The sequence below is a fragment of the Passer domesticus genome, chromosome 6, assembly GCF_036417665.1.
Source record: "Passer domesticus isolate bPasDom1 chromosome 6, bPasDom1.hap1, whole genome shotgun sequence".
Classification (NCBI taxonomy): Eukaryota; Metazoa; Chordata; class Aves; order Passeriformes; family Passeridae; genus Passer; species Passer domesticus.
In genome coordinates this window covers 53,107,404-53,120,654 of record NC_087479.1, presented here as the reverse complement: position 1 = coordinate 53,120,654, position 13,251 = coordinate 53,107,404, and the positions used below count along the sequence as shown (strand labels likewise).

General features: G+C 52.0%; 3 protein-coding genes and 1 long non-coding RNA gene across 12 annotated transcripts in view; 2 read left to right on the top strand and 2 right to left on the bottom strand.

Annotated features, from left to right (window-relative positions):
- The window catches only part of DEAF1 (DEAF1 transcription factor), a 28,757-nt gene extending 26,455 nt beyond the window's left edge, over positions 1-2,302 (bottom strand). The window contains exons 1-3 of one of the 3 annotated variants that reach the window (XM_064425657.1): positions 2,282-2,302; positions 942-1,039; positions 459-588 (exon numbers count right to left, since the gene is read on the bottom strand). Coding sequence is in view for 2 of the 3 variants with exons in the window: in XM_064425655.1 (XP_064281725.1) it covers positions 459-588; positions 942-1,039; positions 1,819-2,011 (421 nt within the window). In the remaining variant the exon portion in view is untranslated. Of the gene's footprint in view, positions 1-458; positions 589-941; positions 1,040-1,818; positions 2,163-2,281 lie in introns of those variants that run through there. The other 2 variants (XM_064425655.1, XM_064425656.1) reach the window with 2 other exon arrangements.
- TMEM80 (transmembrane protein 80) lies at positions 2,233-8,302 on the top strand. 3 transcript variants are annotated; one of them, XM_064425662.1, is made up of 6 exons: positions 2,625-2,643; positions 4,076-4,175; positions 4,785-4,801; positions 6,008-6,101; positions 6,188-6,280; positions 7,196-8,302. In XM_064425662.1, the coding sequence occupies exons 2-6, from the start codon at positions 4,148-4,150 to the stop codon at positions 7,399-7,401; spliced, it is 438 nt and encodes a 145-aa protein (XP_064281732.1). In that variant the 5' UTR covers positions 2,625-2,643; positions 4,076-4,147; the 3' UTR covers positions 7,402-8,302. The 3 variants fall into 3 exon arrangements, with proteins under 3 accessions (XP_064281730.1, XP_064281732.1, XP_064281731.1); XM_064425660.1 differs by lacking the exon at positions 4,076-4,175 and having other exon boundaries at positions 2,233-2,643; positions 4,785-4,901; positions 6,029-6,101; XM_064425661.1 differs by lacking the exon at positions 2,625-2,643 and having other exon boundaries at positions 2,652-4,175; positions 4,785-4,901; positions 6,029-6,101.
- LOC135303624 (uncharacterized) overlaps positions 2,913-13,251 on the bottom strand; it is a 57,987-nt gene continuing 47,648 nt past the window's right edge. For 2 of the 5 annotated variants that reach the window (XR_010365099.1, XR_010365100.1), the window contains one exon: positions 12,650-13,247. This is a non-coding gene — a long non-coding RNA (uncharacterized LOC135303624). Of the gene's footprint in view, positions 2,938-8,442; positions 10,006-11,229; positions 11,505-12,649; positions 13,248-13,251 lie in introns of those variants that run through there. The other 3 variants (XR_010365103.1, XR_010365093.1, XR_010365105.1) reach the window with 3 other exon arrangements.
- The window catches only part of LOC135303618 (epidermal growth factor receptor kinase substrate 8-like protein 2), a 46,826-nt gene continuing 46,087 nt past the window's right edge, over positions 12,513-13,251 (top strand). The window contains exon 1 of the mRNA XM_064425651.1: positions 12,513-12,653. The gene's annotated coding sequence lies outside the window, so the exon portion shown is untranslated. The remainder of the gene's footprint in view (positions 12,654-13,251) is intronic.

Here is a 13,251-nt window from a genome sequence, read left to right as displayed (position 1 = left end):
AAAGTATCAGCCTGAATGGACATGAAAATGTGCTCCAGGAGACTTGGAAAGAACACGTGCAGAGCTGGGAGACTCGGATTTTTATTAACCATGTTAAAATGATCTGTGTGCCCTTGGGGGTAGGAGGGTGCAGAAAGCCCAGTAACAGGGCAAGATCTTTCAAGCAGCTTCTTTGCCAGGATTAGGGCAAAGAATGAGAAAATTAAACACATTTCTGACAGAAAAAAACAAAATTAAAAAAAAAAAAGCATTCTTTCATTCCCAAGAAATACACAAAATACTCTGAGGACTTGATAACTTAAAGGTTGTTTCCAACTGGAGCAACTTTATGGTTTTAAAAGAGGGCAAGCCATACTATTAAAATTATGCACATATTTTTAGATTCCAGAAAGACAAGTAGAGTGGAGAAGAAGCCATCCCTCTGGAGAGTGACCCACCACAAGCAGACTGTGTAATACCTGGTGTGAGAGGCGCCGAAGGCCCCTTGATCCCGGTGGTTTCGACGATGCTGCCATCCGTGTGCACCACGATCAGAGTGGCTTTCTCAGGGTTCAAGCTGTCCCCAATTTGGAGGGCTGTTCTCCCAGACTGCAGAAGAAATAAAGAGTTCAAATTGATTAAAATGCTTCAACACAAATAGATTTCAGTAATACACAGGGACCCCAAACTCCAATCAGTATGGCAGTTGTTAGGTTAATTTTTTGAGTCTCTGAGGCAAATTCAAAGATTTCATGTTCCAGGTCACCAGTTATGTTACCAGATGAGTACGTGGGGATGGAAAAGTAAAAAAGTTAGGAATAAAACCCCTGTATGTCCCCCAGCTAATGGGTTTCTGGCTTAATGCCAGGATATCACAACAAAAACAAGTCTTTGACCTTACTACAAGTTTAATTTACACTGAGAAACTTTGTCAAGGCCCTCAAATGAAAGGACAGACTTACCAACACATGTCCTGAAATTGAGGCTGCATTGGCCACAGATGTGGTAAAAACATTGTCTGCAGAGGCCCCCACGTTGGCCACTGTCACTGTGGTGACTTCTGGAATGTAAAACAGGGATAATTTAATTTTCTGCTGCATGCAGAGCCTGATGAGCAGCTGAAAATTTCCTTATTCCTTCCTGTCCTAAATTAATATTATTTTTCATGGCACCTATAAGTTGTTATGAACACAATCATTCTGATTTCTATTAATCTTTGGACTCAACAGGCTTTAACCTCCTTGAAAGCAGGGCAGCTGCTATTAGCATGTGATGAACTAAGGGAAAAATAAGTATGGCACCTGTACTAGGGATACTCCAAACGGTGGTGCTTTTATTTAAATAGGGGTGACTGGCAGACATCAGGATAAATTAAACAACAGACCCTGTCTCTGTCATGTATTAATTCCCATGGTGCCATGACCTGTGCACTTCGTCCAGTTAAGAGCTGCCCAAATGCACAAGCCAGCGTTTCTGCGTCCAGCGCTTGGCCTGGCTCGAATCTCCGGGTTCCACGTGGGGTGAGGGTGAAAGAACAGCAGCAGCTGGGGCAGGACACTGGGGCGGGCGCGGGGCTCTGGCCCTGTGGCACCAGCTCGGCTGCACGACCCTGCTGCGTGCCCCGGGCGCTCGGCTCCGGGCACGCGGGGCCGCGGCTCCGGCGCACCGGGAGCACCGGGCGCCTCCGGCTCTTCACTGAGTGTGCGGGGGCGGAGTGTGGGATTCCCACACTCCCTGAGGGAGCTCGCCGTCCCAGCCCGAGCCCCGGGGGCTGTGTGGGGGCCGGAGCCCGGGCTGGGGGAGCCCCGGGCGGGCTGAGGGAGCGCTGCCCGCCCTGACCTGCGAAGGCAGCGGCGGCGGCGGCCTCGTCGGCGCTTGGCATTGGCGGTGCTCCCATCTCGATGTGCTGGGCGTCTGCCGCCATCACCGTTACCGCCTCCCCCTCCGCTGCCTGCGGCGGCTCCCGCTGCTGCCCCGGTCCCGCGGGCAAGTCGAGCTGTCTGGCGGCCGGCTCGCCGTCGCTGTGCTCCATGCGCGGGGCCGGGGGGAGCCGAGCCCGCCCCGCCTCCCCCCCGGGCGCGCCTGAGGGGGGTCCTGCGGGCGGGGGGGACCGGCGAGCCGAGCGCCGCCGAGCTTGCCCGACCGCTGACGAGCGTGTTCGGGGCCTTTCGACCGAGTTCCGATGAGGCCCGAAGCGGCCCGAGCCGCTCGGGCCCCGTGCGAAGGCGGCCGGCGCGCGCGCTCCCTGCCGGCTGGCCAATGGGGCGCGGCCGAGTCCGCGGGGCGCGGCCCGAAGCGGTACCTGACGGATCGGGTGAGACCCGAGCCCGCCCGAACGCGGCCGAGTCCCCGAGCGCTGCGGCCCGGCGAGGCGAAGAGTCCCGAGCGCGCTCGAGCCGTGTCCGATCTCAGCCGAAGGCGGTAGCGAGGAGCGCCGATGTGTGCCGAGTCCTCTCCGATCGCGCCCGAGCTCCGCTCGCAGGCCCGAACGGAGACGCCCGAACGGGCAGCGCCCGAATCCGCCCGAAAGCGACCGAACCGGGCCGAACGCTCCGATCGCGCCCGAAGGCGGGTGGGCGGGGCGAGTGGCCGCGCGCGGGCTGCCGGGACGGCGGAGGACCGGCGGGCGGGGCGGGGGCGTCAAGATGGCGGTACCGAGCCGAGGTGAGCGGTGTCGCGACAGCGGCACCACAGCCCCTCCCGGGGCACCGGGGGGCTGTCTCCCACCGCGCTAGGGGTGCCTCCTGGCGGGGGGACACTGGTGCGAGGCGAGGCGGGCCGAGGTGGAGGCCAGCCCCGTTGGCATATCGCGACAGTCCCGACGGGCGGAGGAGGTCCCGGTGGCGCCGGGAGCAGGGGCTTGGCGCATGCGCGGGCTGAGGAGCGCCTTGAGCTCGCTTTGCTGAGGCCGAGGGACGCCTCGGGAAAATCCAGACCTTTGCTTCCGTTTGGCAACTGCTGGGATTCAGAGGGGGAAAAATTTCATCCTTAGTGTGGTCAGAATCGTTAATTTCCAACTCTTTCGCAGAGGCCAAAGTTTTCTTCCAAAACTGTAAATTTCTGCCCTGGGTAGGCAGAAGAAGGTGGCTGAGAAAATATTTGCCGAATTCGAATAGAAAAAAATCCTAATCCCAAACCCGTGTAGTGAGGTGCTATGTGCGATGCTAACCACATCTGCTGCCTTTAATAAAGTTTTATGTTAAAAATTAAACCATTTTGTTGGAAAATGGGGCATGTTCCACCTCAAATCCCCATTTTGAGTGACGCTCACTCTAAAATCAGCACCAGCCTGGACAGATAACCAAGATTTTGTTGGGTAAAGCACTGAAATGATACATTCAGGCGGTTTAACAATCCCTTTTGCTCTGGTGTGCTCTGGGGTTCCAGGGTTATCCCTGTGAAATGTCCCGCTCGCTCTGAGGGAGGCAGCACATCCTCAGGAACTGCAGCAGCTGCAGGAGGCTCGCTGCCCTCTCCTAGGAAAGGATTAAGGAAAGAAGAGTCCAGGTATAAAGTTGGGGAACTGCCCTGAGGGAATTCCATGGCTCTGACTATCCTACAATTCAGCATCAGTGGTGTAGCTGCAGTTTTGGGTATTGAATGAACATGGAATCATGGAATTCTGGAATGGTTTGGGTTGGAAGAGACCTTGAAGCTCATCCACCCCCTGCCCTGGGCAGGGATACTCTGCCAGGGATGGGGCAGCCACAGCTTCCCTGGGCACCCTGTGCCAGGGCCTCAGCACCCTCACAGAGAAGGATTTCTCCCCAATATCAAAGCAGTTCCCCCTTGTCCCTCATCCAGTGACAGGATGAGTGCTGGGAGCCCCCAGCCCCTGTACAGAGAGCTGAGAGGAGAGGATCAGCTCCAGGAGACATTTCAGATCAGAGACACATGAATCACCTAAAATCATGTGCCTGTTCCCACTGTGTTCCCACACTGGACACCTCAATTAGCTGCCTGGAGTTAGGGGGAATTAATTTGGGCCTAAACTCTGAGGTGAAGAGGACGCTGAGCTCAGGAATCCAGGGATAAGGATGGCGGTGTGACAATGAGGAGCTGTCCCTGAGGAGACAGATGAAATGGCCTTTCACAGGTTTTACTCTCCCTGGAACAGAAATCCCGACTGTGCAATTCCTCACGTGTCTGAGAGAGGCCGAGAATATTAATGAGGAACTCAACAGGTGCCTTAGTAGGTTGGTACCCTCATGTTGCATGAGATTCATGTGATTTTTGCAGAAAACAATAAGGAAAAAAAAGGAAGTGTGGTGGTTGGATCATTGGAAATACTTGGCTTGATTTCTGTGGTTTGTCAGAACAGACTGAGGTTGGATGTGGAATGAGTTTGTGAAGGGAACTGGTTTGGAGGGATGGCATTTGGAGAGGTGGTATTTAGAGGAACCTGGGAGCCCTGTGTTCTCCACAAACTTTCTCACAATTTACAAGCAAATGCATCCCATATTCACCTCCTTCCTGCATAGTTAGAGGGGATGAAGTGTCATCTGCTAGGAAAGGACAGGATGAACAAGTTCTGGATAATGCCTGTGTGCTCCTTCAGGCTTTGAAAGAGCCTAAAGTTCCTCACTGAAAGTGGCTTTTTCCAGTAGGGATTTTCCCCAAATTATTTGAGGCTTCATCTAGTTGAAAAGGTTATTTTTGGAAGCTGAAGTCCACGATCTGGAATACAATAAATGTTCCTGGGAGATGAAAAAAGGGATTCCTCCCAGAATTTAGATACCGTTGTTAGAATGTTTCTGGATTTATACATCTTTTCTTCTCTTTATTTTCTCCTTCTCCATGGAAAGGAAGAACATCAGAGATTGTATCCTTTCTGTACCACTGCTCCCTCCATGCAAGACTCCTGGAGAAGACTGCCTCAAGTGGATTCCTGTCTTCTGTCCAGTAACTCTGCTCAGTGCTGGGTCTGTGCTCCTGAATTTTCTGTCAGTGTCATCCACAGGAAGCACAACTGGGACCACGTTGCTTCCCAGTGGAAGATGTTTGGTACAGGTTTAGCTGGGATTTGCTCCTCATGGGCTCCTGCTCCTGCAGAAACCCCTTTAACCCCCCCGCAGTCATGATTTAACCCATTTTCTTATGAGGTTAAAAATGGCATTTATGGACTGGTGGACACACCCCCTGCAGCACAGCTCACAGACAGCTGACACAGCTGACGAGGGGTAGTAAAAGCAGCCCTCAGTAGTAACTTCCTCCTCTCTTACCGTAAGTTACCCCACCTTTACTCCTGCCAAGATCCAAGTAACCTCCAAGGAGGAGACACCCTTGGCTCTGGAGATTTCCATGCTTAGAACCTATCTAGTAATTTTTTTTGCTCCACCTTCCTTCAACTGGAAAAACCCCAAAACCTGGTTCTGTGTTAATAAAATGAGCTGCTCTGGGAACTGGAATCCATCCACGGTGCGTGGGTGGGTTTAGAAGCGGGATGGGCAGTTCCTGTAAAAGATGCCTGGGATGAAATCCCTGCTTGGAGATATTTGTAGGATTTGAAAAAGGCTGGGGGAGAGAGGGGAGTGAATTAAGGCTGTTTGTTAGGAATTTGCATCTCAAAGCTGAGCTCAGACAGGTATGGAGCAAAGCATTTCCATGCTGTGGGCAGGAGCAAGGCCTGGCTGCTCCACAGAGCCACCTCTTCTCCAAACACAAGTTTGATGGAGTTTGCCAACTCTCTCTCAATTTCCTTAAGGCTGACTAAGAAGTGTAGAATTAGTCTGGGGCAATGTACACATGCATCCCCCCCACTTCCTCAGGCTAACTGATGCTCCACTACAGTCCAAATAAAATCCCTTAAAAAGGAAACTAAAGCCAAACCTGAAACAGCAAGCTTTTATCCCAGGCCGTGGTGTTTGCAGCCTCGAGTTCCTTCCTGAACCCTCCCCACAGCCAGGCATAGCTGGACCATTCAGTATAAAGAGGGAGTGCAGTGTATTTGGGGGCTACTGGGAAATTGTGATTTTGTGGAATAGATCCCACCTCATTGCTATGAGAAATCCTTAACAACAGTTCTCAGCTGTCATCACTTCCCTTACAGATCCTGCTCTATGTAAATGGGGTTTATTACATCTTCTACTTCTTGGCAACTCTTGCAATGATTGTTTACAAAAGTAAGTTGCAGGTATTGATCCCAAAGCACAGCTGGTTTTTGTCCTGCTGTGTCTTCCTGATTTATTTACTCTGGTTTATTCTCCAGGTCAAGTTTTCAGTTATCCAGATGATTTTTTGGCTCCTGATCTTGCTGTGCTTTTCCTTATGGGCATTGTGGAAGTGCCTCGATTGTACTTGGGTAGGTCACATTATCAGTGCAACTGGGATGTAATCTGTAAACATGCCATCATTTGGAAATGGAGTCTGTCAGTTGAGCAGATACTTGGAGACCCCTGCACCTTCCCTTTCACTCCTGAGGACACTTGCAAGCACCAACACCTTCTTTTCACTAAGGCAGAAGGGTGGGAAGGACCTCCTGACCTTGTCCAGAGCTTGCTAAAACTTCTTCAAGTCCAATTTTTAAAAAACCCAAATCACTATTAAAATCTGCTCAATATTCCCAAGACATTTATGTGGGGGGGGGCTCTTGAATCAATCTGAGTGGCTTTAGGGTTGGATTTATTCTGCTGCTGTAAAGCTCTCTGTGTATTTGCTTGGAGCCTGATCCATGAGATCCATGAATAAAGAGGTGGATTTCAACTCTAATGTAGTTAAACACCAAAATCTACTGAGCTGAGCTTGGAAATAAGCTGCAAGGAAGAGAGAAGGTGCCAGTCATCTGAAACAGGAATAGATTAGAAGGGAATAAAACTTGAAAGTGAAGATTGGACTCCAGGAGTGCACCGAAGTCACCAAGGTTGGGGGCTCAGGAAGAGTTTGATGGTTGAAGCTGAGTGCTCAGAAGGATGCAGCTTCAGAAGTGATTCTGTGTGGTAAGAAGAGGTGCCCTGGCTGTGATTATCAACTGATGAACTTACTTAGATTAACTTTGGTTAGTTTGCCTGTTTTGAAATGGATTCTCCATTGGAGTCGGGCTTGTTTGATTGCTAGCAGAGCTTTGATTCAGGTTGGTATTTCAATCTATTTTGAGCTTTTTTAGGACTCAGTAAGAGCAAAGTCACAACCAGGGCCTTTTTTGAGCAGGAATATTCTCGAGTTACAGCTTGAGCTGTTGTCAGAACAAATTGGACTTTCGGTTTCTGTTTCCTTTCAGGTTTCAAGGGTAACCTGACAGAAGCAGAGGCGCCGCTGGGGCTGAGCCTGGGGCTCACGGTGGGCAGCGTGCTGCTGTGTGTGTACCTGCTGCTGTGGCAGACCTACGTGCTGTGGGCAGACGTGCTCCTCAACGCCGTGCTGCTCTCGGCCTACGGGCTCGAGTCGGGGCTCAAGGTCACGGCCATCGCTGCCTTTGTCAGCTGAGCCCGGCCCTTCCCACGCGCCTGCCACACATTCCTTCCCTGAGAGTGGGGCTTCACTTCCACTGCTGAATTCCTGTGTGTATAAAAACCCTGTAAAGCTTCTCTCTGTTTAAATGAGAAGTTTTGGGGGCACAGATGTCCCGCCCAGGAGCTGTGTGATGCTGTCCACCACTGCCTTATTTATGGGCAAAAGCAAGGGATGAATCACAGAACACTTAACATTTTGGCATTCACCAGGGGTCAGTACTGAATACCCATTCCCAACACAGCATAGGAAGCAGTGCTGCTGGCATGGTGGCAGTTTTCCTGGCACAGGAGCGACATGCAGCCCAAGTGACACAGAAATGAATCAGGCCAGGGCTCACTTGTGCCTTGCCACGCACACGTCCGTGTTTGAGGGCACAGCTGCTCTGCTGCTCTCGTTTGTGTTTCCAGTCCTCAGTGGTAATTTCCCTGACTTTAGTAGGGCAGAACCTGATGTATCCCAGTGGGGGAGAGTGGAACTGGGTTTTGTGCATACCTGAGAGCCAAGCCACAAGGTTTGGCAGCCAGTTCTTACTACGTGAGGGGATGTTTGGTTAGACAGGATGGCTTTAAAATGAACAAAACCATTCACCATTCATTCTCCCTTCTGTGCTGTTTAAAAGTCCAACAGAATGTTGGCAGTTTTATTTCTATTTGGTGTTAAATGTGCTTATTTCTACTATTTTGCAAAAATTACTATATTCAAGTCTGTCTTAACTTCTAACTGGTGCAAGTGCAGAGTTTTTTACTGTCTCAAAAATATGTGCTAATGGAAAGCTTTGGGAGTTCCCGTTTTTTTGAAGAAGCCTATTTTCTATTCAGAAATTCCTATTTTTGTATTTATTTATTCATTCAAATAAATAATGGTTTAGATCTAAGGAGTGTTTGAAATGCAGAGCATCTTGTTCAGATCTTGGGCTCCAGCTAAGTCATCCAAAGGAAGACTTGGGCAAGCCTGGATGTGTGTGGAAGCCTCTTCTGATCCTGATCCTGCTGCTGTGTGTAGCCCCTTCTCCTGCCCTGTGAAGGTCTGAACTAATTTGCAATCACCAGGGGCTGAAAATTGTACGGTGCAGGCCTGGGGCACCTCAGCCATGATGGTTTTTGCTTCCTGGTGGGGGTGGAAAGGGACAAAATACACAGAAGTTCTGTGGAAGGGCCCAGTTTCATCCCTCAGTCATTCAGTGGTTGAACTCGATCATCACAGAGGGCTTTTCCAACCTTAAGGATTCCAGTACCTAAAGGGGGCTTACAGGAAGGAGAGGGACCTTTCACAAGGGCATGTAGGGACAAGACAAGGGGGAGTGGTGTCAAGCCAAAAGAGGATTGGTTTGGATGAGATACTAGCAAGAAATTTGTGACTCAGAGGGGCTGAGGCCCTGGCATGGGTTGCCCAGAGAAGCTGTGGCTGCCCTGGATGCCTGGAAGTGTCCAAGGCCAGGTTGAATGGGACTTGCAGCAACATGGTCTAGTGGAAGGTGTCCCACCTTGGCAGGGGGATAGAAGGAGATGAGGTTTTAAGTCCCATCCAACCCTAACCTTTCTACTCCCAGGCCAGGTAACAGCAAGTTCTGCCCACATTGCACCACCTGACAGTCACAATCAGAGTACCCACTGGCACAAATCCCTTGGACAGGTCCTGCTAAGCCAGGGCACGGCTGTAGGTTCATCCTTGCTGCTCCCACAGAAACATCACAGCAGCAGAACTGGGGCTAAGGAGCACCCAGGAAATGGAACGACCAAATGTTTCTGTGCTTAATCTGCCTGAATGGAGCCCCCACCTATTTGTCCTCCCAGGTTTGCTTGGCATGATGGAATGTGCCATCACATGCTTGTTCCAAGGAGTGACCAACATACCGAGCTGTCCCTGCCCCATTAACGATCAAAGCACACAAGCAAAACTCTTCCTGGATGGCACCAAAAAAAGCACAAGCTTTTCCTGGTGTTTGCACCTGCCTTACACGAAGGGCTGCCCACAGAACAACTGACAGGTTCTAAAGTGGAATTTTTACCTGAATGCAGGCGATACAGCAAACAGGGTCACACAGGTTAATGTTGAGTCACAGCCCCTGTGCTTCACCTTCTTGAGTGATCACCACAAACAAAATAAACACAAAATATGAATTATAAAACATGGTGAACCCTTTGCTCCCTTCCCATCACCCAGGTGAAAAACAAGGATCAGCAGAGAGTGCCAGTACTTGGTGATAGTGAGGCATGGGGTAAATATGCACATAGGATAACAAACACGAATTTTTTGGCTCATTTCAGGGCAGGACCTGATGGCTGCAACTGCTCAGAGCCCTGGCTGGCTGTCAGTGCCTGCCGGGGTCAGCTGGCACCAACCTGGATTTGCATTCTCACAAGGGCAGGACAGCTCTGGTTTCAGTTTTCCAACGCCAGATAAAATTGTCCATGGACTCTTTCGTGAGGTCCTGCTGCTGCTGACAGCCCTGTGCTCCATGATGAAGGATGAAGCCTGGAAGTTTCAGACAACTCCTTCATCCCAAGTATTTCCAGGCTTTCAATGGGAATTGTCATCGTTTTGGTGTCCCCGATTCCATGGTGGCATCTCTCAATGCTGAGGTGGTAAAAAGACCAAAAGTGAATCAGCTTCAGAGAGTTTCCCTAACCAGGAGCTCCTTTCCAAACCGATCCCACTGCTTGGAGAAGCAGGGCACACATAGTGAAGCCATTGATGACATTTGCCAGACATACAATCGCTGGAGCTTTTAATTACGAGGCCCAGCCCTTCTGAAACAGGACAAGCAAGTTGGAAGCAAACAGCATTAAAAATTTAGAGGAACACATATTTTGAGGAGCTGGGTTTGGGTGGTGTTTACTCGACAAGTCTTTGTTCTCAAGCCATCACAGGGGTGTCTGCCGCCAACCTGATTTAAAAGGCTGATCCCGAGAGGCAAGTCAGCCTCCTGGGATTTCCAGATTGGAGATACTGGGAGATAGGGTGTTATGGGTCCATGACTTTATGATGTCCCTCTGGAGTGGCCTGGTGCTCCAGTGAGGGAGGGAGGGAGGCTGGGGACATGCACTCAGTTGATTCCACACCTGGGAGCCATGCCAGGAACCACCACCATACCACAGGGTGATTCCCTCCTGCCAAACCATTCCATGATGCTCCAATTGCCTCTGGCTCACCCTCACCGGCATCAGCTGTCAGGTGGGATGGCTGGGAAGGTGTAATAAGCTCTGCTATGGTTTTCTTCCCTGCCCAGAGGAAAAGTTGCTCCTCTGCCGAGCAGTTAAGAGATTTGCTGTGGGGCACAGCAGCTCACAGTAGCCTTGTCCTCATTGTGAATGTGGAGCTGGATAGGAGCCAGTGCCTTAAAACGCCATCCTGTCAACTCCCTGTTTGCATCCTAGGAAAGTCAGCCCAGCCCAGCAGTCCTCCTGAAATACCCCAGTGATGCATTTCAGGCAATAGGGATCTCCTGTACAAAACCTTCCGGCTGCTGAGGCTCACCAGGCTCCAGCAGAGCTGACATTCCCGCTGCATTTCTCTTGTGTTGGACTGATATCCCTTCTCCTGCCTGGCACGGCACGCATTCCCTAAACCCTGCCTTTCCTCGGGCTGGCTGTGTTTTCACAATCTATCCCCGGGATCCTGGCGAGGAGGATGACGAGGCACTGGGTGGGAGTGTCACACCGAGTATCGGTGCGTGTTCTCCCGCAGCAGGAGAGGTCGTGCTGCTGTCAAACCCGCGCTGCCGACATGCCGGCTGCCGGGCAGGGAGCTGCTCTCCCCCTGCCCGCGCGGCTCACCCGGCCGCATTCCTGCCGCAGGAACTCACCGGGGCGGCTCCTCCGTGCTCTTGGACCCGGGCCAGGCCCTGCGCTGGCCATAAGCCCCTCAAAGAAACCCGCAGCAGCGGGGAACTCGGCGAATGTCAAGCTAAGGAGTTTGGGCTGCTCCCAGACCGCAGAAGCTTTTCCTTGTTTCTTTCCCCGGTGTCGCAGTTACAGCTGTTTCCTCCCAGGGCCAGCGACACAGGGTCTCACATCACATGGATGTGGCAGGGGTTCAACACACAGCGTGGGCATGGTGGGGAAGCCTGCAGACACCTGCACATCCATAAAAAAACACTCTCAAAAGCCTCAGTTTTGGGAGAGGAATGACTAACCAGAATGATCCCACCCTGCCATGGGCACATGGATATGACCCAGCTGATATCTTCGCTGCCAAGCACACCTTCCTCTACCCCAGGTTGTTCCAAGCCCTGTCTAACCTGGATTTGAACAATTCCAGGGATGGGGCAGCCATTCTCTGTGCCAGAGCCTCAGCATCCCCACAGGGAAGAATTTGTTCCCAATATCCCACCTAAACCTACTGTCTTTCATGGAAGAGCTGGGGCAAAACGAGGGGCTTTACGGCCACATAACCCCAAGGAGCACAGTGCCACAGAGGGGGTACCCCAAAGGGGACTCTGCTCCGCACCCCCGATTGCTTTGGGGAATGTCAGAGAAGGGACTCTTTGCCTTTTCCCTCCGTCTCCCAACACCTTTCCTTGCCGCAGACATCGGGACAGAGCGCAGGCAGGGGCGATGCTGGAGGAAAACAAGCCGTGAGCCAGCGCCGAGGAGAGCCCTGGGCTGCACAAAAGGTGCCTTGTTCCCCCCATGAAGCGCTCGGGCAGCACGTCCCCTCCCTCACCGGCCATGGAAAACTGAGCTCCAAGCACTCCTTCACCTCCCCTCGCCACCTTCAACCTTCCCATTGGGTACAAAATGTTCTTGGGATCAAGAAACCCGAAGTTTAGCACGTCCCTCCTGGGTTCTTGGTCGCCTTGCCTGGGGAGTGGGCGAGGGCTGCAGCAGCCCCCGGCGCTCCCGGGGCCACCGGCTCCTGGTTATACAGTAACCTGTTGCTCCGGGTCCCAGCTCCACCTCTCGCTGCCTCCACATCCCTCCCCTCCTCTCTCCTCTGCCAAGGAACCTCTGTCACCTGCTCTCAGACACCCGCGGCGAGCGGCACCGGGAGGAAAGGGCAGCGGGAGCCACGCAACGGGGACCCCAGGCCGGGGTGCCGGGTGGGCTCTGCCTCCCACTGCCCTTCAGCGCTCGGGGCATCGGGCTCACAGCCCGTGCAGGGAGGACACGGAGCTGACTGCTGGAGAATGGCAGCAGGATTTAACTAGGAAGGCACGGAAAACTGGGAGAGAACTCACGGGAGCTGAGCGAACTGCGTGAGACGAGAGCGGCTTCTCAGCACCGGTGAGTCTCTCTTTGCAAATCCTAAAGCTTCATCCCCCTCCCCAGCTTTTATCCACTTCAAAAGTCTCTCTGATTCTGCTGTGGAGGGAGAATGGCTGGGGAGGGGTTGTGGCTGGGAGAACTATCAGTGTAGTTTTCTGTTGTTTTAGTTCAAAAATATGAAAAAACGTACTTTTCCCAGCATTGTGTTTTCTGAGGTTTTTTCCCGTCCTGGTGATTCCCCACCGGGTGAGATCCAGTAGGTGGCACTTTCTTGGCAGCAAAATGTCCATTTGGCACAGAACGAAGCATTTTTTCTGTTCCTAATGAAGTCTGGAGACGTAGTTTTGAGCAGCTGTTTGTTTGCAAACCTCAGGGTTTCCTCTTTTGGGGAAGTGTGTAGAATTTCAGGCTGTTCCCCGCCAGGCCCCTCAAAGAGCTGATGGTCTTGGTGGGTCAGCTCTCCCTACCCCTCATCCTGGCAGGATTCACCACCCGATTTCAGCACCGAGTGAAGCTCGGAGCTGCCCTGCTTCCTCGTGTGACAGCTCTGCCTCCTGATGAGATTTCATCTACGTAGAGTCACAGCATTCCCGTCCCCTTTCTCTTATTTTCCTGG

Excerpts from the sequence above, each read along its gene's own strand:
- TMEM80 (XM_064425660.1), top strand. The coding sequence starts at position 2,239 with ATGGGGCGCGGCCGAGTCCGCGGGGCGCGGCCCGAAGCGGTACCTGAC. Across the intron at positions 4,902-6,028 it reads GTAACTCTGCTCAGTGCTGG|ATCCTGCTCTATGTAAATGG; the intron begins GTCTGTGCTCCT and ends CTTCCCTTACAG. Across the intron at positions 6,281-7,195 it reads AGTGCCTCGATTGTACTTGG|GTTTCAAGGGTAACCTGACA; the intron begins GTAGGTCACATT and ends GTTTCCTTTCAG.